The following is a 27,705-nucleotide window of genomic DNA, read 5'->3' on the forward strand; positions in this document are numbered from 1 at the left end:
GCTCCGGGGGCTTTCGGCAGCGAAGGCCCTGCCGGGGCCGCTGGTGCCGCGGTCCGGGCGTTCCCGCGGGGCGGGGCGGGGGCGGACCGGTGCCGGAGCCGGGTTCCGGTTCCGGTTGCCGGTTCCAGGGGGCGGTTCCGTTTCCGGCGGGCCCCGGTTCCGGTTCCGGCATGGCGCGGAGCACGCTCTCGTCGCGCTTCCGCCGGCTGGACGTGGAGCGCTTCGACGGGAGCCGCTTCGAGGACGAGCCCGAGGAGGCGCCGCCGGCGGAGCCCGAGCCCGGCCCCGAGGCGGAGGCGCTGCTGCGGCAGTATCCTTGGGGGGGCGGCCGGGGGGGCGGGGGGCGGTGCCGCTGCCGTTGGGGTCCTTGACTCGCAGCGCCGCAGGGGGGACGCGGTGCGGGCCCTGCAGGCCGCCCTGCGCAGCGCCCCGCGCCTCGCCGCCAGCCCGGACACCAAGGTGAGGGGGGGGGGGAAACAGAAGCGCCCCGGTGACACCCGCGTGGGGCCCGCTGCGTGCTTCGGGGCGGGGAAACGGGGCTTAAAGCGCGGCATTCGCGGCAGCGCGGCGGGCGGTGCGGTTCGGAGAGCTGCTCCGGGAAAGCAGCGTCAAAAAGCCCAGCTCAGAACGGCCTCCTCGTCTTCCTTCTCCCCGCCCGAAGTGAAGGCCGTTCGCCTGCTGGGCACAACGAACAAACCGTCCTCTAGAGCAGCCGCCGGCCCCCTGAGCACGCTTTGTCCGGCACGGGCCCGGGGATCGCTTCCAGCTCTGCGGGCTCTGATTCGTTTTCCTTCCCTTTGCAGGAGCAGGCCCAGGGAACCATGCTTAAAGTCCTCACGTCTTTTAAAAGCAGTGAGATAGAGCAAGCGGTGAACTCCTTAGACGGAAATGGCATTGACTTGTTAATGAAGTATATTTATAAGGGATTTGAAAAGCCAACAGAAAATAGCAGTGCAATATTACTTCAATGGCACGAAAAGGTAGGTGTCCCCTCCGGTGCCCTCTTGGCACAGCCGCGGTCAGCACGGCACCGCCAGGGAGAGCCCCTGGGAGGAGAAGTATGTGAGATCCCTCCCTGAGGAGCGCAGTCCTTGGTCTTGCATTTTATCTTTGGTCTCTTCAGGCTTGGACTTTTTAAGTGTTTACCTGATTTCAGAGCTTTCCTCAGCCAGGCAGAGAGGTGAGACGTGGCAGGGCAGCGACCGCTGCAGGAGGCGTTGCACGTTCTGACTAACATGCGCGGTGGTTTCGCCCACCAAGGAGAGAGGACTGGGAGCAGGGATGTAACTGGCTGAGAGGTGTTTTCTTGGTTTGTTGTAGCTGAGTGTTTGGCCAGTGGGGGGCTTGGGTCTGACGCTTCCCATCAGCCAGGTGCTGTCAGCACGCTGAGACCCAGCTCAGCGGGATTTCGTGAGCCTGCTTAGTTTGCACGGTGAGGGCTTCTGCCAGCTCTGGAAGGATTCCAGTGGCAGCCGTGGCGGTGCTGCCTGGAGTTCCTGTGAGTTGCTCGTAGCGGGGTACGGAGGGCACAGAGAGGACAGGTGTGCTTGTGCCCATCAGCTGACTGCTTTTTGTGCTGGGGCGAGGCACGTGAAGCAAGCGTTCTGTGCCACTGCTGCCCGGTGGGAATGCTGCTGAAACGACTGCAGACTCCCCCAGCTGCACAGGTTTTAACCACAGCACTGGCTATCAGCAGCTGTCACAACCTTGCAGAACGTTGCCAGGTGAGGAGGAGGAAGAGGAAAGTTCTCAGGAGGGAACAGGTTTCTGCTTGACTTGTTTTTTGTTGTTGTTCGTACTACCGGAGACTGTTTTTGGGTAACCGTGGGTTGGTGCTCCCAGTGTGTAACATTGCACAAGACTGTCCTGACTGGAAAGACGTCTGCGTTCAGAGCATGTGGCCACATGTAAGCATCTCTTCCTTGTTGTTTTGAAAGGAACAAGGCGGGTCAGAAGCAGGCTGGGCAGTATTTAAAACTTTGCCTTTGTCCTGCATTGTGGCAGTACAGGTAAGAGGTGGCTTGCTCAGACTGGAGGCAGCTGCGGGAGTTGAGCGGCAGACGCACACCCTTTGTGTGATGGATCAGCTGCACCCAGAGAACCGCTGCCAGCCTGGCAGGCTGTCGAGAACAATGCGGTTTGGTGTCTGAATGAAACTTTAAAATGTCTGGAATGCCTGCATAGTCTAGAGAAAACAAATAGCTTTTCCCCAAATAACTGTTTTAAAGAGTTGAAAGGAAAAAAGGGTAGAATGAGGTGCAACCTGCCCGTCTGTGAAAAGCAGTTTTATGGAGAAGAGCCATCTACGCCTCTGTTACTAAACACACGCTTGTTCTTTTACGATACCGTTTGGGCACGGCGCGGCGGCTGGCTGTGTGTGACTGGAGTAACACCTCTCTCCTTTTCCCATCCCCACAGGCATTAGCAGTAGGTGGACTAGGTGCCATAGTAAGAGTTCTTACTGCAAGAAAGTCTGTTTAAAGACTATTAACGAACCAAGATGACGATCAGTTTTGGAGCCAGAAGAAGGAACTAGCTGAAACGACACCAGTCCATCCTTATTAGAGATTGCAATCTACTGAACTACTACGGGAACCTCCTCTTGGAATGCTTTTAACCTCAAAGGTGGGGAAAGAGCAAAGGTATTCCTGCATATTCTGACTACCACATACAGGAGCCAAGACATTCTCCTGATCACTTTAAAAAGGCAGAGAGAAGGCAACCTCCTGCCTCCTGTTACTGTAAGTGAACAGGTGTTCGCAGATGCTGCTTAATCTAGCTGTGGTGATAGCAGATCCTGTCTGTACTGCTTATTTAAGAGGGCCTTAGCGGATGCAAGATTCTGACAGCTTATGAATGGAAGAAGTGTTTATTAGAAAGATGGGTTTGTGTGTATACATACATATATATATGTGTGTGTGTGCATATATATACATATGGTCGAAGGACTAGTTGGGCTATGGGGTTGGTTTCATTGTAAAGTGCCTGCTGCGGTAATAAAGTTCTTGGATCATACAAGTTTAGTAATGTATTTTTGGCTTAATCCTAAGTATGACACATTCAAAAACAATACAGCACTTCTAAGCTAAGGGCCCACCTCTAGAAGAGTGCTCTGATCTCCACTTCCCTACAAAATCTGTCAGTAAATTAATAAAGATGCAGCTGTTCAAACCAGCGTTGTCTCCAGCATCCGTTACAAGCAGCCTAGGTAAGAGCACCCCGTTTGTAGCGTCCCTCGGGGCTCAGTTTGCAGTGCAGGCGGAGTCTGGGCCTTGCTTCTTCTGGCACAGCCCTGTGTACGCCACCTGAAGCAGCTGTGAAGGGAGGCTGTATTCCCTTCTGTCTTTGTTTTTATCAGCTTCTAGAAGTGCAGTAGCAGCTGTCCCTGGTGAGATGATTTTAGGAAGCACTCTGCCTCATTCCTGACCTAATTCTCTACGAGAAATAGAGGCCTTAATTACCTAACTACCCCTTCTTATGATGGGCAGATGATAAATGTTGTTTTATGCTTTAAAACTCCCAATTTTAATTAGCTGCAGCGTCCCAGGGGACATAACCAGGACTATAAAGATAAAGAAATCAAGATTAGAGTTTTAATCCAAAATGTATTGCACCACAAATTTCATAGTGTTCCAATACAATCCATATTTACAGCATAGAAGGAAAGAAATCCATTGGCCATAGAAAGGATTGTGTATACCACTGGTTTTATACAAGGGAAAGTGCATTAGCTCTTTTTTTTTTTTAGTACACCACACACACACACACACCATTCTTGCTCTGGTATCTGAAGAAAATTCAACACTTAAGAACTAGTTCTTATGGTAAGTTGATCCTGTATGAGCTTTGAGATCTTAAAGCGTTAGTCAGTCTGTTATCTAAGACACGTATCACGCTTTCTTCTAGGGTACCTGTACTGCATTTGTTACTATTCAGCAGTAACTTTTCAACCCAGGCTCAACTTAAACCAATTTGTCATTAAGCAGGCATCAGCGTGAGAGAATCCCGTCCCATGGCCTTGGGTCCCACAGAAACAGGACAAGGGGACATGCTAAAGAAGAAGGCCCTTCCCAGAACCAATGGGGTTATCATCCTGCCCCCACTTTGTTTCAATACAGGAGCAGCTGACAGCAATATACCTTTTGATTGTCTGTTTTCATTATTAGAGTTGTACTCTTCCCCTAACCTTCCCTACTCTATACAGTTAAGTGCCACAGGTCAAAACAGAGTCTTTAGCAACTTTTGATAAGTTTAATGTACTAAAAAGTCCTGTTGGTTTTACTAAACTTAAATAGAGCCTAGCTCTAAACTGAGGAGTGTCACCTGTACCAAGGTAATAGCTACTGTGAGTACCTACGTCTTGTATATGGCTACTTAACCAAAATCGAAGATTTGCAGCAGATTTACTGCTCTATCAACTTGACCTCATGTAGGATACTTTCATCTTCACCACAGCGTCCGTGTGCATGGGAGCAGTTCACATGCTGAAACTCAACACTACATCTTGACTGCCACCACCACGGTCATTCAGACCTCTGTTAGCAAAGCAAAGTTAAAATTCTGAACAGTGACCGTATTTCCACTAAGGACAGGTGGAAATTTCTTGACTGCATTTAACATTGTTAGTAACACAAACCTCAGTGTTAAGAGAATTCCCAGAATTGCAGCCTGCTCAAATTCCATACATGCATAGTTTTTGTGAAAATATATCCAAATTTTAAGGAGCCAGACTGATTGCTGCTTCCTATTTTCGTCTAGATTGTGTGGTGGTGCTGTAATTAAAGGGCAAAATTGTGCTTCCAGTCTGTGCCAGCTTGGTCCCTTCTTCCTAAGGCAGAAGAAAGCAACCTGCTGGGACCAAGATCTATTAAGCGTTGAATTTTGCCCTCAAAACCAAAAACCTCATAAGCAGCGTTCCTTTTACCATGTAGCTAGGACACAGTTAACAGCCCACTACATGTTCATAGCAGTTTTTAAGCATCAGTATCTGAACTATACAAAACCACAAGAGAGGTGGATACTGGTTATGAAATTTTGTCACTATCAGACTTGGAAAGGAAAAAAAATTAGTACCAATATTCTTCACCTTTTTTTTCTTCTTTTTTTTTTTTTCTTTTTTAAATAAAAGCTATTTTCAGTGTGCATTTACAATACCTGGAATTCAGCTTTAAAAATTTAAAATAGTTTACCACCCCTTCTTCCCAATGCTAACAACCTATAGTACAGACTAATAGATTAGTTTTAAAGGCGACTGAGTATTAGGACTATAATTAAGACCATTTTAAATATTATTTTTCTTTAAGAAAAGTAAAATCAGACAACTCTAAAGTTGTGCTCTCAAATTAAATAATCGTCATCAACATGCAGCCTTCAGGACTGCAGGCCAGGATATATGCACCTTAAATTACACAGTGATATGAAAAGATGCAAATTATTAGTTATGTCAGTATAACAAGGCAAGGCAAATTTCGTTTTTGGTTAAAGCTCCTGCTCCTGTTCTCTGAAAGCCTTCTCAAACTGTCAAAAGTTCAGTACAGTATTGCCAACATTTTTCTTCCATTGCTTGCTTTCCACAGCGAGACAAGGAAGCTTTACTGTGCCTAGAGTTACTCAACTCTAGCACTCCATGACAGAAGCCGGAGCCACCCTCATAACAGATGCACGTGTTAGAAGCTTGAACTGCCAGCACCGGTGTTAGTGAGGTTAACGTTACCCTTTGGTGCCAAGAAAACCAGATTGACGAGCACAAGGAGCTGACTTCCTTTGAATGAAAGACCATCGAGACAATGGTCCCCGAATCCAACCCGGAAGAGGTGTTTCAGTCTGTAGTGAAAATTTCTCCTTGCACAGTATTACTTTTGTAAACAGCTTCAACGTTCTTGTACAAAATACTGCAATGACAGTGATTAAGACACACCTGAAGTGGTGTGTTCAGTGTTCTTTTCACAGAAAAAAAAGTGGCTAGATGCTGAACGCCCATTTTCAGGTTCCCTTAAGACCACAGTGTCCTTGGGCTCGAGATAGATGGCCGGATACTGCCTTTAGGAGATGGCTTTGACCCAAACCACGACATCTAGGACAGGAAAGCACAACACGCATTATGCTAGGTACACACTTTTAAGAAGCTGAAGACCTGAAAATGAATACAGCACCTATGTATCTCCCTATCATTTGAGGGAAAGAGCTATTTACAAAACAACACTGTGCTCTTCAGATTAAGAAACTGAAAACCGTTTCACATAACCAAACCTGGAAGGAACAGCATCCTGTTTTCACAAGTGAAGATTACTGAAGAGTACACTTATATGTATTCTTTAAAGTAATAACAAATCTACAGTCCTTTAAACGGTACCTGTAGCCAATCTAGTATTAAGCTGCTCTCTGAACAAGACGGCAAGGGGTACGTAGACTGAATGCGTTCAACCTACCAAATCAAGAGAAATAAATGCAGGGCACATTGAAGAAACTGAGGCAGCACTCGTTTATGAACATCCACTGACAATGACATAGCCAGGGGCATAGAGCAGATCTCGTTTTATGCAAGGCAAAGGGAGAAACAGATCTAGGTGTCTAAGCCTAGTGTCAAAATGACAAGACCAAGAATTCAGCTTCCTCTTAAACATTTGACTACTCAAGGAGCTTCTAGCTTCCTGTCACGGACTAAGTCCACTGGGCAAAACTGTGCTGTCACTCCTCTGAAGCACCAGAAAGTTGCTCTGTATTTCCCTCACTGACAGACTATTTCCAACACGTATCTATGCGATCAGTTAACGTTTTAATAATAAGTTACATGTCTTATGGTACCTAACATTTGGAAAAGATATTTTTCATGATCTCCTAGCATCTAAGAACATTCATTCCTTTTGCTCGGAATCCAGTTAGAGATTACAAGTGGAACAGAATCCTTACCTTGTACTCCAAAGTTTCTTTAAGCATATTTTCTTCCTCTTGTGAAAAATTCAGTAACACAGATACAGCTTTAATTAGATGGAATGCCTGAAAGAAACCACAGAGTTTTGCTGCTTATGATGCTCTCAGGCTCCACATTTTGGACTACAGTGCAGCACCGTTTTTCTGTAGGTTTAGTCACAGACTTTTTAGTCACAGCTGTGAGAGGAAGAGCAACAGCTTTCCATTATCCCCAATTCCAGTAGACTAGGACAGCCTGTATCTTATTTCTTCTGTTTGTGTTTCCTGGCTTTCTGTTCTTTAACAGTGGTTTGCATATTTGGGGGAAAAAAGACAAATGGGGAGCCTAGTTAGTAAGAATAAAGAAGCCTGGCTCCTGTGGCATCCTAGTTTTTTTAAGCTTTGAAAAGTTGATCAAGCCAGCATGCAGGCAGGTAAGAATCATGGTGTTTTAAGCACACACTTAGGTGTATTAACTGCATAGTACTAGTATTCTAAACGTGACACATCATGGAGAACTAGTAAAGGAGTCAAGCAGTCAAGATGCCATGGAGCTGCACTATTATTTCCTTGATCTTATCTACTGTCTGACTTGCAAATAAGCGTATTTTGTCATGACTTTTACCTATATTTTTTCCAACATAATGTGGAGAGTATAAAGGAGCCCCAATGCACACAGAATTGCACCTCATAAATATCACCTCAATAGCAAGTGGTTTATGTCGTCCTTTTTTGTTGCTGTCTTAAATACACAGCCACTTTACACTAATTGCATATACTCCATATGCTTTTTAAGAATAGTGCAGAGAGAACGTCTTGTGGCTTCAGATCTTTAACTTCCAGACGTAACTACCTCCTACCTTCCATTTAGTTCCTAAAAATCTGTACTTCCAAACATACTGCTGTTAGCTAGTTTGTGTTACTGTGCTGAATCAGTCAATTACTTTTTAAGTGCAAAAGTACGGAACTGGCACAGAAGTATCCTTAGCGGGTGCCAGTTTCTAGAGAATGAAAGACTTAAAAGACAAGCATACATTTTTACCTCAGACTCCCGGCAGGACATGAATTTTAGTACAACGTGTTTAAGGTATTCAAAGTTTATCTCCCTCGAGTCATTTAAATCAGAATTGTTTGTGACAGTCACAGAAGTATTAGGCACTTCAGAATTTGTTTTTTCACGTATTTCAGGTACCTCACTGTCAGGCCTTATTTTCTGAAAAGGAAAAGAGAAATACGTTGTGGACTGTGTCAGTTTGGCACTGGGAGAAGATTTGCGTCTGAAATATCTAACGCAGAGGGCTTGTATCCACAAGGTGGGTAAAACCTTGGCATCAATAGGACGAGCTTCTCATCCTTCATGGGATCATAGCAGAGCGACATCTTCACCTCTCCCTAGACTCTAGGACAGAAGCTAGTTGCTGTTAGTGTTACGTCTACATGCCACAAACTAGCAGAATTGGCTTCAGCCTAGAAACTGTCATCTGGTCATTTTCTTTCACCACTCATCTGCTCTATGCTTTTCAAATGAGGGCTTTCTCCAAACAATTCTCAAGCTCAGAACAAAAATCACATCATCAGAATATTTAAAAATTGCTTTTAAAATGTTTAAAAGAGAACTTCTTCTCAGAGAGAAAAGCCATTGTACAAGGGATTAAAGAAGAGCTTTCCCTGAGGGCTGACATCACTCCCGTGGGAAAACTTCAATGAATGGCAGCTAAGTAGCAATCAAACCTCAGCCAATCGCTCCACAGAAATGTACTGGATGCTGGACACTACCAAACACAGGTCATCTACAGCTAAAATTTGGCGTTGCAATAGCTCAGTGGTGATGGCTACCTGTCACACCATCCATTCAATAAATAATGATCTAGGATGACGTATTTCTTAAGTTAAGGGTTCACAGAACTTGCCTAAAATGCAAGGAAACTGCAAGCATTCCCAGTAGAAAAAAAATTACACTGTAGCTAGCAGTCAAGTTTTTGGAACTACTAGTTCAAGTAACTGTCAGCGAGTGCCAGCTGGAGAGAGACTGAGAAACACAACCCTTACCAGTTCTTTTTGGAGGGTTTTTTTCAGTTCCGTCATTCTTTGCTGTAGCTGCTTTATCATCTATAAACAGAGCAAAGGACAGCGCTAACATAGCATTCACTGTTAGGACACATTTTGACCCACAGGTGTACGTAAAAACACGTGACAAGTAAGTGTAAGGAACAGAACAGTAATTAAACACAGACAGCTCCAAAGAAGCAACCTGAATGTCTTGCCTTTCTAGCGGCACACATTCACAGGCATGCAATAGGATACTTGGGTTTTAATGTGACAGCACAACGGAAATTAATTCAATGATTTCAAACAAAAGGGCTCTGCAGGAAAGCTGTACGTGGTATCATTTGGTGCTTCCTTCCTCCAAAACAGATAAGGAGCAGACCATGCCACAAGCAGAGATTTCCTTACAACTCTGGCTGCAGTTTTCATTTACTGTTACGATACCCTTATACAATCCAGAGGGAAAAAAATTACTCATAGAACGTTGGATTCAGGTTGGATCTCTCATTTGGAGAAGCCTGCTTCGGCCTGTCTTTCTAAGGCTGTGGCACAGGTAGCTCCAATTATTAGGCTTCCTAATTAAAATGGGAAAGACTAACAGCTGTTTCTCCTGTTTCAGTTTACCTTGTTTTTCTCAACAATTTGCTGTTCCAGCTCTCTGTTATCCTTCTGAAGTTGAATGACATCTGCAGCTGCTATCTCTCCATTCTGTTCCATCACACGGTTTTCTGGAGGATGTAAATGCTCGTTGTTCAAGGCTCCTGCTGATTCTTCTAGATCTGAAACCTGTAAAAATGAAAACAGTGAATTGCAGAGATATCATGGTATTTGCAGCCCATAATCACTCTTCAAGAAGAAAGCTGGACTTTCCTACTTCTGGAGTTTTTTTGTTTTGTTTTATTTTTTGTTGTTTTTACTTGTTTGCTTTTGTGTGTGGGTGGCAGCGGTTTTCTTTTTGTGTGGGGGTGTTCTTTTAAACCACAAAGCATTAGTGACAATCGAGTTGGCTACATCATCTCCCAGTGGCCTCTTCAGAGCTTTTGGGTCTCTGTCTCATAAAATGTCTTGAGGGAATTGAGTAAGTCAAATAAGATGGTATCCTTCATGAACCAGTCACAGATCTGACAGCAAACAGCTTCCTTTAGGAAGACAAGGAGCAACAACTAATGGTGTATAACCAAGGAATGACAGAAGCAGGATCTCTTGCACAACTACTTATTTTCCTAAAAAGTCAGAACAGAGTAGCTTTGCAATTGCACTCACATTTTTCTCATGTTCTCTGGCCAACATGCATTCCTGTACCTGCAACTTCAACTCATCTATTTCCTTTCTTGCCGTTTCTTCTTTCTCCACTGCTTGGCTATTACATGCCTCTATCTCAGATTGCAACTGGTGCATTTGCAGCAAGACAGCTTCATGATCTGAGGAAGGAGAAATCTGCTTAGTATCAGTCTTCTGAATCAAATGGGATTTTTTTTTTAATTATTTTTCTTAGACAAAGCAAGATACACTGACAGTAAATCCTGACCTTTTTGTTCTGCTCTGTCACAAAGACAGAGGACAATGAAATTTAAGCCACCCAAGCTCATGCACATATTCTTGCAGAGGAGCGCTCTAGCTGTTTAAAAGTCAGGGTGATTTTAATACTTAAAAGTATAATTATAAATTATACCCTGTTCTAAAAGAACACGGACCTCCACCAGAAGTCTGCAACTTGTGTTCTGACCATGCAGGAACACGTGGGGCTGAGCTGCAAGCACAAATGGCTAGCTGGCACAGATGGCTAGCCAATGGAATGGTGTAACACGAGGCTAAAGTTTTGTTCCCTTTCTAAATAATGACAACACACAAGAGAAACACAGAGTGTCTGAAATTGAATGAAGATGACTGCACTTCATCTTTTAGTATAATTGTGGAATATCGGCCTACAACTGCTCTTTAAGAATGTAAATAATGTATTTCATGCAAGTGCAGTTTTTAAAGTGGTACAACAAAGTAGCAGTTTTTGAACTGCAATTCTTTATTTCACGTGTTTTGCACAATACATTTGCCTACAGCAAGACTGTACTCAGATGAAGCTGTCTGGAATACAGTAAGCTCGTTTGATCTAACCTTGTCTGAGTTGGTTTAGTTCTTCCTTCTGTTTTAGAAACACATCCGATTTTTCACCAATAAGTCGGTCTTTTTCCTTTATTAAGGAAGCCAGATGTGAAACCTTCAAAGCAGTCAAACAAACAGAATTCATTAAAGACATGCAACTAGAAGAGGCTATGGAAAGATTTCAACATATCTCAGGTTCAGAATTTGGGGGTGGGGGGGTGGGGGGGTGGCAAGGGAGGAGGACTGGAGAAGAATTCTCCTCTCAGTGGAAGGCAGCAGCTGGTATCTACAACTAGGCAGGGGCTGCCTGAGCCCTGCGCTAGGCAATACAGCACCTTGAGAAGTAGTTTGTGCAGCATTAGTGTTACAGATAATACAACCTGGATGTCTGTGATCTGTCCCAAGACTCACAGAAGGCATCACCTCCACACTCTCCTCATTTAGAAAGCACTGAAGTCAATGTGCTGCCGGAGCTAAAACCACACTTCCACTTCTAACAAGCTCCCTGTCACAACTACAGCTTGCCTCATAACCAGCAGGTGGCAGCTGTAAAACAGCCACTGTGCAAAACCAGAGATCACTGTACCCCTTCTACAGCTGGATCGAGCAAGCACATTATCTACAACTGTTCTAGAAGCATGAAGAAGCCGGAAGATCAAGATCAAACTAAATTCAAACTTGCTCAGCTGGCAGTTCCCAGCTTCAGAAAGCAGGAGTTCCCATTATCCACTACATTGCTTTGAACAAACAGAACAAAATAAGACTACCCAGAGTTTACATTTGGTTACTGGATATAAACTCCTCCCTAAAAGGAAACTTAGGATTCTAGAACTGCTGTGCTTAAGAGGGACAAAGATGTGATACAAGCACTGAAAGGAACAACAGAATGATTAAAAAAAAAGAAAGCCAGCTAGCCAGTGTCTCAGGATGACTGGCCCACTGGGACTACACACCATCTTACAGATTAAAGGGGTCTGAAATAATCATCTTTGTTCTGAGCAAATGTGTTCATTTGCTACCAACTGGTCTTCCCCTCAGTTTTTTATAGTAAACGTCACAACCTGCCCTAATTCTTGAGCCTACAAACTTACAAATACCTTCAACTTTGCAGCTAGCAGCATTTTACATTTTCCCACCGGAACAACTTGCATAAGTTGGTAAGATTCCTGTGCAAGCATTTACATATTCACCCCAACTTTCAAGTTTACTGAGGCAACCCTGGCTGTCTTGCATGCTGAAGATGATTCCAATTAATTAACGTAAGTCAGGAACATTACGTCCAAGTCTCATCTGATCTGTGCAAGGTGAACCTGTGCACCTGAACGTATTTTAGACTATTGGTATTGACCAACCTGCTGTTGTAATTCCTCCCTCTGTTTTCGTGTTTCTTCCAGTGCTTTGGCAATTTCAGTGCTGACAGTCTCTCTGCTGCTTAATTCCTTCTGCAAAACAAAGGTAATTCAGATGTTACTTGAGGCAACTAAAATCAGGTTAGTGTCTCATCTTTAAAACCAAATCCATTAGCAACTACAATTTATCGGTGTTCTAATACACTATGATTTACATTTATTTCCAATTGCGCACCACTGTTTTGTTTGACTGTACTACTGACACCCGCACACGCAGCAGTACAGAACTCATAATAGACCCCAAACACATCCAACACTTAAAAACATCTTTTATTAGCTTGAAGTATCTATTACAAAGTGGTGGCTCCTTCCTACAACTATCTTTAAATTTAATTAAGCATCTAACAGTAGCTACAGAAAAAAACTTTCAACAATCTAAAATTAGTCAGAAGACTAAGTATAAGCTGTAAGTACCTAACCAAGTTCCACTTACGTTTATGACTGCTTTTTTTGAATGCTACGAGTGGAATTGATGTTGAACTACTCTGCGTTCATTGCTGCCAACAAGATTTAAAAGCTCTTCATGCCTGACAGTATGGGAATGTATTATTTCTGCATGATTTAGGCAGATACAAGCATTCTGTTTCAAGAAAGGATCACCCATTTGTAATGCTCCTCAAATGTGTTTCTACTGAGGACCAGAGATGATTTACAGCTTTAAGTACACAGAACCTAAATGCAATCTGATTCCAAGTATTGAGAAGGTAACATACTTTGCCAGGAACGGTTTCTCAAACTAAGCACAACATTTAACCAGTATCACTAACCAATTAAGCCCTTACCTTTAGCCTGTTTAGTTCAGATTCTTGATTTTTTAAAGAACTCTCGTACTTTTCTCTGCTTTCATTAAGATGTTCATTTTCCTTCTCCAACTGGTTCTGTAAAATAAAGATTGCTTAACTACTAAGTACAAGTATTCCAATGCTTCGTTTAAACACATCTAGTGAGTTGCTCTGTTCATATTTAGTTTCTCAAAGTATTAGATCATCTATTGGAATGCTTAGGAGCTCTAAGTAAGCACATTCAGACAACATGAGTATCTACTAGCTTTGTTAAAATAATTGTGAAGACTCAGGTGCCCCCTGAACAGTATCTGTACTTACTATCTTGTGCCGAGTAGATGTTTTATCAAATTCCCAAGCTGTTTCAAGAGCAGCAATTTGAGACTCCAGCTCAGTAACTTTCTGGTCATACTGATGTTTCTCACTTGATATCTGCTGCTGCAGTTTATTTCTTTCATTTTCCAGATCTGTTTGCTTAAGAGAAATAAAGACCACTGAGTAATAAAACGGTATTTTATTAATTGTATTATTCTCTGATAAGAATTGGACATCATTTCATGTGACATATACTCAAACTGAATTAACACTGTTTCTTTGGCAGCAGTGCCATGCACTCTCATACAGACATTATTAGTTTAAGGAGACAAACAGCAAGAAAACACCGGAGCAACGAATTGAACACAGAGAAAACAGTGCCACTGGAGATGCTGAAAACTGATTTGCTACTGGTCATGAAAATATTATGCAGCATACTCACCAACTTCTGGATCTTCAGATCTTGCTCACCAGCTGCTTCTTTGATCTTTTTCAATGTTTCTGTTGTGATCTGCAGTTTTTGTTCCAGTTCTCTATTCTAAAACATAACAATACAGTAACTTCCTTATCCATTGGCATCTACACTACTAGAAAAAAATAATAACATACAGAACGTGGGATGATCCAGTAAATATCAACACAGTGAAACCACATAGTTCAGAGAGAAAGTCTACTTGACACATGCAGCTTTCTTTAAAAATTCTTCACCATCCCAGCCCTTCCTCAGCAATGCTTGCACTTCAGCTACTTGTTTCTTCGGGTAGGAAAGATACGCTTGAAAACTCTCAACTTCAGAACCACTAGGCACCTCTCCATCACTGTAGGTGGGGAGATGACCAGAGCCACAGATCAATTAAACTTTCCCTTCAAGACTAAATGGGACACAGCCTCACCTTTGGTCAAGAGCACAAGTACAGCGAGAGGAAGAGGTATTGTGTATAAAAAGGATGGAAATAGTGGGAATTTGTAGGAAAAAAAATATTTACCTGTGTTTCCAACTGGTTCACAGTATCAGTGTGATGCATTCTGTCTGTTAGTATCTGCTGTCTGGTTTCATCCAGTTTCAGCTCGAGAGCAGCTTTCTGAAGATTATATTGGGTTGAAGAACAGGAGAACAGACAGACAGAGATAGGATTTTAATTAAGATTTGTCTTTGCATTTCATTAATAAAACAATACTAAAATGGACCCACGTGCAAAAAAAAAAAACAAAACAGTTTCCCACTCCTATCTTAATGCTTTGCCATTCATGATAATAACAAATGAAGAATAAGAAAAAGTGCGCACTGTTCTCTGTAAGGATTAAACAATAAAACTTTCCAGTTGCTCCACCTTTTGTGGGCATGTTAAAAAGCTCTTCTTTCCCTTCTAAGCAGATAGACACGTTGCCTAAACAGACAATTCAGAAAGACCAGTGAAGACATCTGTGCAAAAAGTACATAAATAGGCCCAATGTAGTCATCCACACAAGCCTGTCCAGCACAGCGTGCCAGTATACACTAGAAGATCAAACATGCCTGCATTACATCATCATATATTCTTTCCATATGTAGTGAACAATGTATGTTCTAAAAAGATCTCCTTAAGATTGCACTTTTAAGCAGTCTATAAATGTAAAACTACCTCCTTGAGCAGTTCCTGCACATGTTCATCCCCTGAAAGATTTCTTTCTAGCTTCTTTTCCAAAGAGGACACTTTTTCCTGCAGCTGTTCGGTAAGTTTACTTCTCTCAGCAAATTCAAAAGTCATCTGTGGGAACAAGAAATCATTTTTATTTTTTTTTGTAGCCAAGCTTTCATCCAATCCATTGTAGTTTGACTTGAAAAAAATGCCACTAGAAAGAGAAAAGTTCTATTTGAAAAGACAATATAATGTTCAAACACTTCATGAACACCAAATTTCAGACTAACAGTGCATTACCAAAGTATACACCTTCACACCAGGCAACAGAAGATGCATCTGAAAACACTTAACCTTTAGCTTGTGTTGTTCATATTCCACCTTCAGAGATTCATGCTCCACCTGTAACATTTCCAGTCTCTTCTCACAACCAGAACCAGCAACTTGAGCCTAAAAATTTTGAGAAATGACTTGCTTTGAACCTTAGATTTCCAAAACCACAAAACTGATATCAAATATAACTTCTGTAAACAGCGAGCTCTTTGAATCAAACCTCACTTATCTGAAACTTACATTTTGCAAGTCTACAGAAAGCTGCTGAATGACAGCTTGGAGTTCCTGTTCTCGTAACTCCAGAGCAGTGATCTTATTTTCTGCATTTGTCTCAGCTGTCCTTAGTTCATCTCTTCACAGAAAGAGGGAAAAAAAGTGATATAGTATTCTAGAAAAATAACCTTTGGAAAATAATTCTGCTTCTTATGAAAATGGACTAAGCAACATGAACAACATTTTCTTGCCTTCAAACCAGCCACCATCTTGACTATATGCTTTCCAAAGAGGTAATGATTAAGTATTCAAACTACGCACACAAAAATTGTAACATTCTTACAAAATCCTAAACCAGTACCACTTTAATTGGCTTGAAAATCAAGATATATAAACTTGACATTTGCATCCACACTGGCACACTAGAAGCAATTACTCAGTTAATGCAATTATTGTTCATTGCATATATAAACTCTTCCATAAAAGACAGACTCGGGCACAAAGTAGAAGTATAGGGGAAATGAATACACCCATCACGAAATACAACATCCGTACCTCTGTGCTTCTAGCTCCAAGAACTGCTGCTGCAACTCCTGAAGATCTTTTCGTAGGCCTGATGACTCACTGCTTGCATCCTGAAGCACTTCCTTAGTGTGGGCTAGCTCTTGAGTGCGTGCCTCTAGTTCCTGCTCTGCTTTGCTCAGAGATTCTTCCTTTTTCAAAAGCTGGATACCAGAACGTTATCTTTAACAATATATATGAACTGGTAATGCTGACAGAGTCTTCTCATTTAAACCTGTCTCCCTTATTAAGTTATGAGCTGAATTAAATAACTCCCAGAAAAGTCACTGTTGTAACGCTCTGTACAGTACTGTATGCACATACCTACTGATAGGACTTGGACACTGACCAAGACTGTATATAAGCATTAGGGCTAAAAATAACACAGTGCTACCACTGAGTAGGTATTCTAACAGAAATTTTAGCAAAAAGTCATGTTCAAAACAATCTTACCATGTGTTTAACTTTGGCCATTTCCTGCTGTTGAAAGCCTTCCAGTTCATCAATTTCATCTCTCTTTTGAAAAAGGTTCAAACTCTGCTCCCTCATTTCTCGTAACTGCTTTTCAAGCATTTTTTTTTCCTGATAAACAACAACAAAAAAAAAAACACAAAAGGAATCTGAGAATATATGAATGCTAATTTGAAGTCAATATGAGTTTAGTTAAATTCTCTGGGAAAGAAATCTTTTCTGGCATCCCCAAGGCACTCTGACAGTGCTACATATAGAACTAGAACCTCTTCAAATTCGTGTTGCACCAGGCAATGTGGAGCAAACTACTGAACTTCAAAAATCTTTTTTTAAAAATTGTCTTCGTTACAATGCAGTCAATGAAAACGCAACTCTAAAAAACTGACAGCAAGTAGTAACATGTTTAATGTCTTCATAGTCAGAGGTACTTTAAAATAGACTAAGTTAAACGGCCAGAACTACAGCAAAACTGAACTCCCATACCAAAAAATAGGTTTATTTCTTTTATGAAACAGATGACCCACTACAAGACCTCAGACTAAGTCACTACCTCTTTCTACATCCCAGCTGCCTCCTCAGTAAGATCTTTCCTCTTGCAACCCATCGTTCTTTTTTTCCGCATTGAAAATTAATTCCAGAAATATTTCATGAAGCACTGGAGCTGGTAAATCCCTGGCCCCACCCACTGAACAATGATCAAATATTAAAAAGAGCTGAACAGAGCTGAGCTGTAGAAAGCATGTGGGTGCTGTTTAAAAATACAAAACAAAAGAAAAGCTTAATTACCTTTTCAACTTGACCCAATTTTTCCATCCACTCCTGAACAAGAAAGAAAGAAGAAAAATCAAAACCCAGCTGCAGACTTTAAAGGAGAGCAATTATGGTTAGAAAAAAAAAAAGAATTTGTACTGATACAAAGTTACTGATACTGATAAGTTGTGGAAATGATAAAAAAAACCACAGTAATCACCAAAAAATAACAGGTAATATTTCAATATATAAAAACCGTGGAATAATTTATGTTACCTGCATATATAAGCATTATTCAAGTAAAATAAAACAAAAATGACAGCAGGTCTACTGCAGTGGAATCTTACAAGTGTGAACTTGACATTAGAAAGTTTTGCGGGCTCTTATTAAAAACATGAAGAAGACTCAGAAAAATGACAAGTACTACACCATTTTAATTAATTTATTTTTTTTAAACTTTGGCACACTAATCGAACACGATGCAGAACAACTACTTTAATTAATGGTGACCCCTGTTTAAAACATCAACGTCATGCACTCAGGTCTCCACAGCCAGTCAAAACCCGAGCTGTTCAAGCTCCATTACCTGGTCCTTTTTTTCTAAGGCCAAAGCCATTCCCTCAGCCATCTTGGCTCGGTTGGCCTGGTGAGCTTCATTCTGCTCCTGAAACTTCCTCATGGAGGCTATCAACAGAGAATCACCAGCTGTGTTAAAAACCCATCAACGGCTTCCGAAATTTCTATGTCATTTACATCACACTGCTTGCACATGAAACAAGTTCCAGAAATAACAAAGATACGAGTATCGTTCCTCACAGGATTATAACAAAGCTGTAGGTTTCAAAAGTCTCTCCTGCACGTTAGCCCCAAATTTGCCCAAAAAGAGTGTATTAACAATTTCATTCATCAGCCAACAAACTACTGCTGCTTATCATGCTGTAAATAAGGCAAGAGCTTGGGTTCTATTTCTTGCAACCCACAGGTGCACAGTTTGAAAAGAAATGTTTAAAACAACTATACATCAAAATTGTTTCTTTTCAGCTGTATTTAAATCATAGCAGTTTTCAACTAAAAAAAAAGGAGAGAGAGAAAAATACGTACAATCCTGATGCTTTTCTAATGCATTCTCAAGCTTCTCTTTTATCTTCTGCAAGTTTCGGATCTGATCAGCATAATCTTGTGTGAGGAGGGAGAAGCACAGACCAGGAATGGACAGACATTAGGGAAGGAAATCAAAGAGAAAAAAAAAACAATAAGGGGAAAAAAAAAAGAAAAAAGGATGAGTGGAAAATGACAATGATTTTCTCAACCAGAAAATCATTCCTGCTGAGGAAAACTCGGGTGACCGTAACAATGAACACAAGCAACTAATTCTACGCTGTCCATAGGGAAAACGACCAGTACAAACAGGAGGGACCTGTCCTAGGCACGCTAGTTACTCAAAAAAAGGGCAGTACCAGAGAATGGAAAACTATCCCCACATCTGGCTATAAAAAAAACTATCTTCATCTGGCTATAACCTCTCCTTATTTCCCAAGGCCATCTCTGACCTTTGGGAAGGAGCTGCACAACAGCTCATCCTAGTCTCTGATCCACTCCATGCAACAGGAATGGAAACAGTCTTGAGCAGAGCCCTTCCAACAGCTCTACAGATCAAGGTACCATTTTAGAAAGAAAAACAGCCTCAAGACTGTTTTATGCTCAATTCTCTGCTTTTTCTTCATTTCAACGGTGTTACTGTCAACACCACAAGTCTTAGATACTGAGAGACATGAACTATCACATAAAAATATATTAAAAAAAAAGTGGGAAACACTATTTGAGGCACGGGGACAGAAAGCTACCCCAAAAAGGAGTACATAAATGCTGTTCAAAAGGATCGCATAAATGCATCGAGGAATCAGTAGAAGAGTCATCCATCAATGTTCAAACCAAACATACATTTTAAATAAATGTAAACACTTAAGTTGAAAGGAAAATAGTTTCTAATAGGATTTTATATGCATCAAGACACATACCAGACAGCTTGATCTCCAGCTTTCTTATTTGTTCATTTCTTCTGAACAACTGCGATGAAAGATCCTCTCTAGAGCTGCTTCCATCAGAAGCCTTGACAGAAGAAGAACACTTGTGTAACGTATAAATATAGACAAAACGATCCTGTCATATACTAACTCTACGATGATAAACACCGTTCCACCAAGGGACGATGCTTCAGTTTTTCACATAAAGGGGGGGAGCTGTACTAGCACAGCAGAATGCACAGAAAATGTTAAAGAAGAGCGGTAAGGAGTTAAAACAGTCAGCTGTGCAACCCTGGCCTGTTCCATGAAATATAATGCTTTTAAACAAAGCCATAGCTGAAAACCATTTGTTCAAACTGATCGCTGAGGAGATGGCATCATAGACTTTTTCACTTTTATTCATTCTCTGTGCTCTAAACTCACAAGAATGAGCTTTCCTTCAATTTCAATAAATGAAAATTCCATTCGAGAATCTGTTAAGCGCAGAACAGAAACCGGAAAAATAAAAGGCTAATATATATTTCCATTGGCAAGTGTATTTAAACATCAGGAATTGCAACTTTCTGCACAACAGAACTTGCATTTCAACTACGCGAGCTTCAGAACAATGAGTTAAAACTCCACTGGGTAACTAACATCTCAATTTTGCAGACAGCAAAATGGAAGCACAGAAGTGACCTGCTGTACGACTGCAATCAATACAGCAGGCACCAACTATAGCAACGTTACCCTGCATCTTAATCTGGGGTTTGAAAAACACTATGGCCATCAAGGGGCTGAGGTGCCAGAGCATTACAGCACTCATTTAATCCCTTCACACCTGGAATTATGCAGATTGCTTAAGCAACGTTTTATAACAAAAGACAGCTTGTGCATAACATGGGAGGTACGACAGTGCCCTGAGTGCAACCATACCCAACGCGCGCTCTCAGCAGTTACACAACGTGCTGGCTAACCAGGAGGCAAACGCAGGTGCACGGCGAGATCACAGCTAACCAGCATCCAGCTCCCTTTCCTACTGCTTCAAGGAATTAACTTCACGAACAGGTATCTTACGTGTTCGTTCGTTTAACATTCGTTCAGTTTTATAACTGCTCAGCAATGTTCTGTACCGAGGCAGCTCTGTAGCTCACGTTTACGTGAGCAAGCTACTAAGCGCTGTAGTAAACACACAAATATTTTCTCATCCGTGCTTAAGTCGCCTCAAACTAGTGACTCATCCACGTATTAAGGCGCACACCTACAGAGACACGACACGTACGCAACGCGCACGGCCGGCTCAGCACTTATGGCCTGCGGAGCCACGGCAGAAAGGCTGCGGAAGCAACCAAAACCCGGCGCGGGCCGCAACTCACGAAGTCGTCTCCCGAGTCGGCCCCCACGGACGTTATCGACTCCTTGCTGAGGGACCTGGGGATCCTGGCGGCGCCCCCCGCCCTGGGCGCCACGGCCGCCTCTTCCGCGATCTTCTTCTTCAGCTTGGCGAACATTTTACCCTCCGCGCTGCCGCAACGGCCCCGTGCTCCCGCCGGCCGCCGCGCCCCGCTCGGGTGAGGCCGCGGGGCTCCGCGCACCGCCTCCCGCTGCCGGGCTTCGGCTCCGAGCCCCGCCCGCCCTCACGGCGCCCCTCGGCCCATAGGAGCCCCGCGGCCCGGCAGCGCCTGCGGGGTACGGCCGGGGGGTTCGCGCCGCGCGGGGCGGCCGCGGGCCGCGCACGGACACCGGGGGGCCCGCAGCCCCCCCCCGCAGCCCCCCCGCCGAGCGGCCCCGGGGCTGTGCGGGAGGCCGGAGCTCGGCGCCGCCCGGCCCCGCCGCCCCCGCCCCGCTCCCAGGCAGCCGCGGCCCCGCGGACACCGCGTCAGCCCTGCGGCCCGGCCCCGCCGCCTGCCTCCCCGGTTCCCGGCCTCCCGGTTCCCGGCCCCGCCCCGCCCGCCACCGCCGCCGGGACCCCGCGGCCGCCGCCGCTCCCCTGGCGACGCCGACCCGGAAGCGCCGCGCGGGCCGGAAGCGCCGCGGGACGCTGCGCACGCGCCGTGGGCGGGCGGCGCCATGGCGGGCCCCGGCCCCTGCCCACAGGCGGCCCCGACCCAGCCCCACGCCCGGCCCCGGCCCCGGCCCCGGCCCCGCTCCCCGCCCGCCCCCGGCGCAGCAGCAGCAGCAGCCGCCTGGTCACGCACAAGCACTTGCCACAGTTTATTGACAGCAAACGCGGCGGAGCAGCGGGGTACAGCGGCGGCGGGGAAGCAGCGCGGCGCGCCTCAGGCGGGGCCCTGGCTGCCCCCTGACGGGGCCCGCGGCCGTACAAACGCGGCTCTCTCCTCCCGCAGCCGCCGGAAGCAAGGGCAGGACAGGCTCTGGTATTACAGATCCCTGGCAAAGAAAGGCTGTTTGCTCCAAAAGAAAAGTTTATTTATATATCTTTATATTTTTAAAGTAAAATATCTGTTTTTTACCAAAATATGATATACAGGCACATGGCTGTGAAATAACTTTAAACCAATTCACTATAAAATTACTTTGCGTAACAAATCATCTGGTTCTCAGAGGCAAAACGCTCCTTTTACCTTCGCGGGCGGACGGGCCCTTTTCCCTCCCCGTTCTGCTGCTGCAGAACCCTGCCCCTCGCCCTGCCATCCGCACCGCCCTGGTCCTGCCTGAGCCTGGGGCTGGGGCACAAGCAACGTCTGCTTTTTAGGCTGCACCATGCAGAATCCTGCTCCTAAGAAACCGGTTACAACTGAGAAGTGATAACAAACACATGCCAAAAGAAATCTGCGAAGTCAAGGGGGCAGATATTCAAACCAGGCTTTTATTCTTGAACAAAGAGCTGCTGTTAGATCTAGAAAGATCTAAATAGCTAAAGAACTCCTTTGGACCAGCAAGTAGCAGTTGAAATCTGCTCTAAACGTGAAACCAGGAGCTTTAAGAGAAGCATCTATGCATGCTTAGGGCAGCTGGCTCATTAACGTAGCAATCAGAATGCAGAGACAGTCCTTGATTTTCCAAAAGATCTGTCAAATTCAGAAATCTCAAACTTAGTCTTTTCTGTCGTGGTAGAGGAATGGTTTGGTGTTAAGGTAAAAAAAAAAAGTTAAGTAAAAAAAAGTAGCTTTACTTTCGTTCTTGAATATAAAGCAGACAAATTCGTTTGATGTATTCCTTCCTGGTTCTATTTGTAGACATCTGAATCTTGAAAGCACTTGCAATAGATTTGGTCACAGTAACAAAGTTGCTCTAGAATTCAAAGATACTAGAAAACACAAGAGCCATCTCAGGAACATGTATTTTCTCTACTCCGCAGACTTTTGCCTTGTCCTCTGCACCAGTATCCCTCACGCTGAGGCTGACACCAGGCTCATGTCAGCAAGGTGTACAGAAGAGCTTCCAGCTTCATACGTTAGCTTTTTCCCTTGCTGGTAAGATTCCCTTACTGTTACCATCTGCGGAGCTCCCTCAGTCACAGGAACTGCAGCAGCCATCACAGATCAGCTGCCGACTCCGAAGCAGCCTCTGGGCCTGGAATGGGCAGGACTAAACGAGGACTGTGCCACTGCCATCATTAGTGATCTGTAGTAAGAACATCTACTGAAGAATCTAACATAGCTAAAGATCTTACAAAAGAAGCCTCAAGAGAGGGAAAAAAAAAAAAAAAAAAAGTTGTTCAGACAGATTCCAAGCTTTTTTTTTTTTTTTTTTTTTTTTTTTAGCTTTCAGGAAAAAGCAGATTTCAGGCATAGCATGGAGTTACAGCGCAAGGAAGAAGGCAAAGCAGGGGGAGGCACTTCACAACAGCATGCCTGTGGATGAATGATGGAGCAATACTTCCATCCTTAGAAGGGAAGCCTGACCAAAGCTACTCAAGTTGCAGCTTTTGAAGACGATTACCTTAAGTCTAATTCCCTTTCCTCATCTATTTCATATGGTCTTTAAAAGACATCTCTGCACATCTCCCTGTCATGAGAGTTTTAACAAGTCACAACCTTGCAGATACTGTTTTGACAAATTACCCAAACAAAGTCCTGAAACTTTTCAAGAAAGCACTCCAGGCAGCAACTCCAGTTCACACAGCCCACAGAAGCTAGTGCTCCATTTAGCTGTGCATGGAGAAAATGATACATGACATCCCAAGAGTAGTTAAAAACAGAGCTGTAAAGATTCATGACCCTCTCTTCCCCTCTCACTGTTATTCTGAGAAGTCAAACGGGAAAAACAGAAGGCAACAACACTAACCTAGATGTCCTAAAGCCAGTTTGAACAGAGGAGTAGGAATAGAGGTGCCTCCTGTGGAAGTAGGATTAATTTGAATGTATCACATGCAGTAAGTAGGGAGCTAGGCAGAAGGAGTCCGACACAGAGACATTCAGTACAGCTCACATTTTCCTCTCTTAGTATATTACATACAAAATTTACCCTTTTAGTTCAGTATTGCTTGGTGGTGACTAGTCTTATTCACTAACATATGCAATATAGTTATATGTGAAGAAAGGGTTAATGAGACAAGAGGGAAGGCATTAGGCCTGAGAAGAAAAGGATCTGTTCTCTTCTCACTTAAAAATGGTTCAGTCTTTCCTTCGCTTCCAGTGAGGACTGCTAGATACACAAACCAATTTTTTTCTTCAGTACATACAAGCATACATAGAGAAGGTACCTACAACCACGGCACACAGCACACAGTAGTACAAGTTTAGAATGACTTAGTAAGTTCAAACAAGACGAGGAGGGAAAATAGCAATATTTTCATCTTGAAAGCAGTCGTTTTGGGCCAGAAGGGAGGGGACTGGCTCAAAATCCAAGATCAGATACTCATCCTATCTACAGCTAGAGCAGACAGAAGGTATCAGCCTTTTTCTTACAAAGTACAATTTTGTACTACTAACACAACAGGAGTAAAATCAATATCTTTGAATACTCTTGTCAGCAGCAAACCTTCTGAAGCAAAGGTCAGGAGGTAAGAAGAGAATGAGGGACCTCCAGAATGAATTTTTGACTTGGACAGTCAACGCTGTTAAGAAGTTCAACTTCTGAACTAATTTCCAAAGCCTTAAATTCTCCTCATGTATTCTAGCTTCTTCATCTTTGCTTTGTTGTTTGTTTTTTTTTTTTTAAAAAAAAGCGCGTTCTCCTCTGATTAGATCTGTGTTGGTAACAAGCAAACAAAACCTCTTCTCAGGGCTGCACAGTGGATTAGAAGCCTCCCGGATCACAAGCAAGGACTCCTCGCTTCAGCGCAGCTAAAGTGAAAACTCGCAGTCTGCCAAGGCTTCCCCAGTCAGGTAACACGCAACATCCCACAGAGGGTCACCAGCCCACGCTGATGGTCATCACTCCCATGCTTACAATTAGCATACTATTGTCCAGATACACGGAGCCAAAATGAAAACAGCTTCATCAAAGCAAAAGCTAAAGCAAAACAAAAGCATTTGACTGGAAGGGAGTGAGCTGGGGAAACCTGAATTCCCCTCTCCCGTGCAAGCTGAACACTGCTGGAGGAGGAACAGCAGACGGGGTAACAGATAATGCGTATCTATCCCCTGCTGCTGCATTAAAGGCTTTCACTATTTTCAGCTTCCACATACAATCCCACGATTTAATATCTGGGGACCTCCTACCAGAAGAAAAGGCAGATCATCAGCTTCACAGTTAAGAATCTATGAATCTAATCACTGTCATACATACAGGAGTACTCATTCCCCCTGGCTAACCGAGGCCTCCTGTACCTGAAATCAGATCTGAATTACTTCAAGGACCAAGTGCAAGTCCATGAAAACAGAGAATTACAATGGCAGAAGAACAATAACCTTTACTACAACCACAAATGATCTGGTATACTTTGCGGAATGCACCCAGAATGGCGTATGTGTGTATATATAAATTTTGTATATAGACATTGTACTGTTTCATACTTTTTAATACATATACAAGTACCTATACATATATACATATTTACAATTTACACCAGCCAGTAGATGTATGCGTATTGTACATATACACACAAACGCCTAGAATACACATGCACACACACAAACACACACTCTTTAAAATAAACTCCACATTCCATGTAACAAAGTCCTGCCATAGTCCAAGAAGAGCAGCACCAAGTGATGGTGGGGGCAACATAATAGCTTCAAGACTGCTTAGAACAAACACGTTTTTTCTTTTTTAACACTTGGGAAATTAAAGAACGGGTTGCATCAGCTACAGCCCAGATACAGAGAACCCTCATACAAACTTCAACTCCAACCTACACTCCAGCAATTCTTGCTATTCCATACTGTGCTCTCTCCAGCTGAATGAGGATGTATCAGTGCTGATCTGCTGCCCTGCACTATTCCAGCTGAGTACATCATACCTCGTATGACAGCACTACAAACAGGTCTACTGTAGTATCTATGGCAGTCAGGTACTCACCAATTTTTTTTTTCCCAACAAAAATGGAGGCCTGGCTGGGGTTCAACATTAAAAGAACTGATCAGACTTGTTCTTTCACTTCCTTTCTAGTATATGGAACAGTGAACATTGGCTTATTTAACTAAAATATTTTCATTTCCTTCCTTCTGATCGTGCCTTCACTGTCAGGAGTTGCAAGAGGTGCTCTAGCTTTGCAAAGAAGGCGGTACAGTCCAAATGAGGCAGGCAGTAACTTTTCCCAGCAGCCAGAACAGCCTTCTCCGGCAAGTGCCTTTGCAAAGGCCACTGTACTCCTTAACATACCAAGTCTGAGGGAGCCCATAGTTCTGCCAAACATAACTACAGCCCCCCAGTTTTACTGGTTCAAAGAAAGGACCGAGATGCAATGATGGCCACTCAAAACATTAACAGGGCTTTATGGCAACACCCACTTCGATTAACCTGCGAGAGGAGCACCAGCATCTCTCCTTGGGCACTGGGATCCAGCACAGACTGGTCTGATAAACGAGTGACAGGAAGGGATTGTTTGTATTCAGTGCTTTTTGGGGCATTCTTTCAACTCCAACCAGGGACTAACTAGTAACACTGTGGGAGCCTCGCATTTCACCCACACAAAGAAAATAGGGTAACACACCTGCTGAAAATTTAAAGATTTCTGTCTAGTATCTCAAAATGAAGAATGCCCTCTCCTAGAAAATCATGGCAGCAATACAAGTGGCAGGATGACCCTTATTACATTGAGAAGGGGGCTAGCTTTCTTAGTTTCTAATTTATTAACCTGCTAACCACCTACCCAGCCAGGCAGAGTGGAAATTGTGTTCTTGGTCAGCAGTACAAATTTATATATAAATTGCTGTGTCGAATTTAAAGGGAGCATTAATTTCTTTACAACTTCATTTCAAACCTGCTGCCTCCAAATACAACTTAATCTTCCACAGTTTTGTCTACTTACTCGCCTAAGACTGAAAAAATATATTTGTTATGAAGGACTCTGTGTTATTGCTATTGTTGGTTTGCACTGTGTTGTTCCACCTTTACCATTTCAAATCCAGACTCTTTGGGGATAAAATATTGTGGTTTTTTTCCCTATTGATTTTTTCCAATTTCTTAAAATTTGTATAAAAATAAAGAATTTCCACAAATGTGGGCTAAAGGTAACCAATAATACGTATATGCTTAGGATCAGCTGTTGGAAATGTGGTTGATATCCACAAGACCACAAATAAACCTCTAGTGATTCTTTAGTTTAACATTTACAAGACAAGAAAACTTCTGCTTATAAAATTGACCCCATACAGAATGGAACAGCTAACCTAACAGCTGTTTATTGTTACTTTTTAAAATAATGGTCCTAAGTTTAAAAATAAAATCAAGTACTTCCTTTTATGATTTTCACATTAGAAAACTGCACCATTCAAAATCTGTGGCCAGGGAAACCCCTTTGCAGTAAGACAGTTTCTTTTAATAGTCGTCGAGAGTGTTTTCCATGAAAACATTTCTAACATCCAGTATGGAAGCCAGCTCCAAAATGTGCTTTTGGAGGTGAGGGTTCTCCACCGTTTCATCTCTTGGCAGCTGAGGATAAGATTCTGGATAATTTCGTGTTTCCTGCTAGATGACAGTGAAAACAAAGAGAATCAGACATTCATTTATTTTTACAGCCTTTCAGAAGAAGATTGCAAAAGGCCAGTTTCACGTAAGAGATACCCTAATCTGTTTAGCATGCCACAGAGAGAAAAGATTCTAGCAGAAATAAAGCCACTTT

At 43.2% G+C, this 27,705-nt stretch overlaps 3 protein-coding genes across 17 annotated transcripts in view; 1 reads left to right on the forward strand and 2 right to left on the reverse strand.

The window, feature by feature from the left end:
* The first annotated feature begins 7 nt into the window (after positions 1–7).
* ARPC5L (actin related protein 2/3 complex subunit 5 like) lies at positions 8–3,171 on the forward strand. The gene is made up of 4 exons (XM_080561901.1): positions 8–310; positions 387–459; positions 804–980; positions 2,419–3,171. The coding sequence occupies exons 1-4, from the start codon at positions 171–173 to the stop codon at positions 2,479–2,481; spliced, it is 453 nt and encodes a 150-aa protein (XP_080418027.1). The 5' UTR covers positions 8–170; the 3' UTR covers positions 2,482–3,171.
* A 400-nt stretch (positions 3,172–3,571) lies between these two features.
* Positions 3,572–21,415, reverse strand: GOLGA1 (golgin A1). Of its 6 annotated transcripts, none has more exons than XM_080561882.1 (22): positions 20,888–21,411; positions 19,527–19,617; positions 18,610–18,684; positions 18,095–18,192; positions 17,545–17,577; positions 16,741–16,869; positions 16,282–16,451; positions 15,754–15,865; positions 15,535–15,630; positions 15,184–15,309; positions 14,548–14,643; positions 14,004–14,099; positions 13,568–13,720; positions 13,247–13,342; positions 12,408–12,497; positions 11,068–11,170; positions 10,258–10,376; positions 9,580–9,741; positions 8,959–9,018; positions 7,952–8,122; positions 6,910–6,996; positions 3,572–6,073 (listed from the first exon to the last, which is right to left on the reverse strand). In XM_080561882.1, the coding sequence occupies exons 1-22, from the start codon at positions 21,020–21,022 to the stop codon at positions 5,993–5,995; spliced, it is 2,379 nt and encodes a 792-aa protein (XP_080418008.1). In that variant the 5' UTR covers positions 21,023–21,411; the 3' UTR covers positions 3,572–5,992. The 6 variants fall into 6 exon arrangements, with proteins under 6 accessions (XP_080418008.1, XP_080418006.1, XP_080418007.1 ...); XM_080561880.1 differs by having other exon boundaries at positions 10,219–10,376; positions 20,888–21,406; XM_080561881.1 differs by lacking the exon at positions 3,572–6,073 and adding an exon at positions 6,087–6,424 and having other exon boundaries at positions 20,888–21,415.
* Positions 21,416–21,924: 509 nt separating this feature from the next.
* The window catches only part of SCAI (suppressor of cancer cell invasion), a 43,697-nt gene continuing 37,916 nt past the window's right edge, over positions 21,925–27,705 (reverse strand). For 9 of the 10 annotated variants that reach the window (XM_080561894.1, XM_080561887.1, XM_080561890.1 and 6 more), the window contains one exon: positions 21,925–27,551. In XM_080561894.1, the coding sequence (XP_080418020.1) occupies positions 27,402–27,551 (150 nt within the window). In that variant the 3' untranslated portion in view covers positions 21,925–27,401. The remainder of the gene's footprint in view (positions 27,552–27,705) is intronic. The other variant, XM_080561886.1, reaches the window with a different exon arrangement.

Source organism: Anser brachyrhynchus (assembly GCF_964034855.1).
Source record: "Anser brachyrhynchus genome assembly, chromosome: 19".
NCBI classification, from domain to species: domain Eukaryota; kingdom Metazoa; phylum Chordata; class Aves; order Anseriformes; family Anatidae; genus Anser; species Anser brachyrhynchus.

Coding starts and splice junctions, on each gene's coding strand:
- ARPC5L (XM_080561901.1), top strand. CDS start 171: ATGGCGCGGAGCACGCTCTCGTCGCGCTTCCGCCGGCTGGACGTGGAG. Junction 311..386: donor GCGGAGGCGCTGCTGCGGCA/GTATCCTTGGGG, acceptor GCAGCGCCGCAG/GGGGGACGCGGTGCGGGCCC. Junction 460..803: donor CCGCCAGCCCGGACACCAAG/GTGAGGGGGGGG, acceptor TTCCCTTTGCAG/GAGCAGGCCCAGGGAACCAT.
- GOLGA1 (XM_080561879.1), bottom strand. CDS start 21,022: ATGTTCGCCAAGCTGAAGAAGAAGATCGCGGAAGAGGCGGCCGTGGCG. Junction 14,644..15,183: donor TGCAGGAACTGCTCAAGGAG/GTAGTTTTACAT, acceptor TATAATCTTCAG/AAAGCTGCTCTCGAGCTGAA. Junction 6,997..7,951: donor TGTCCTGCCGGGAGTCTGAG/GTAAAAATGTAT, acceptor GGTTTCTTTCAG/GCATTCCATCTAATTAAAGC.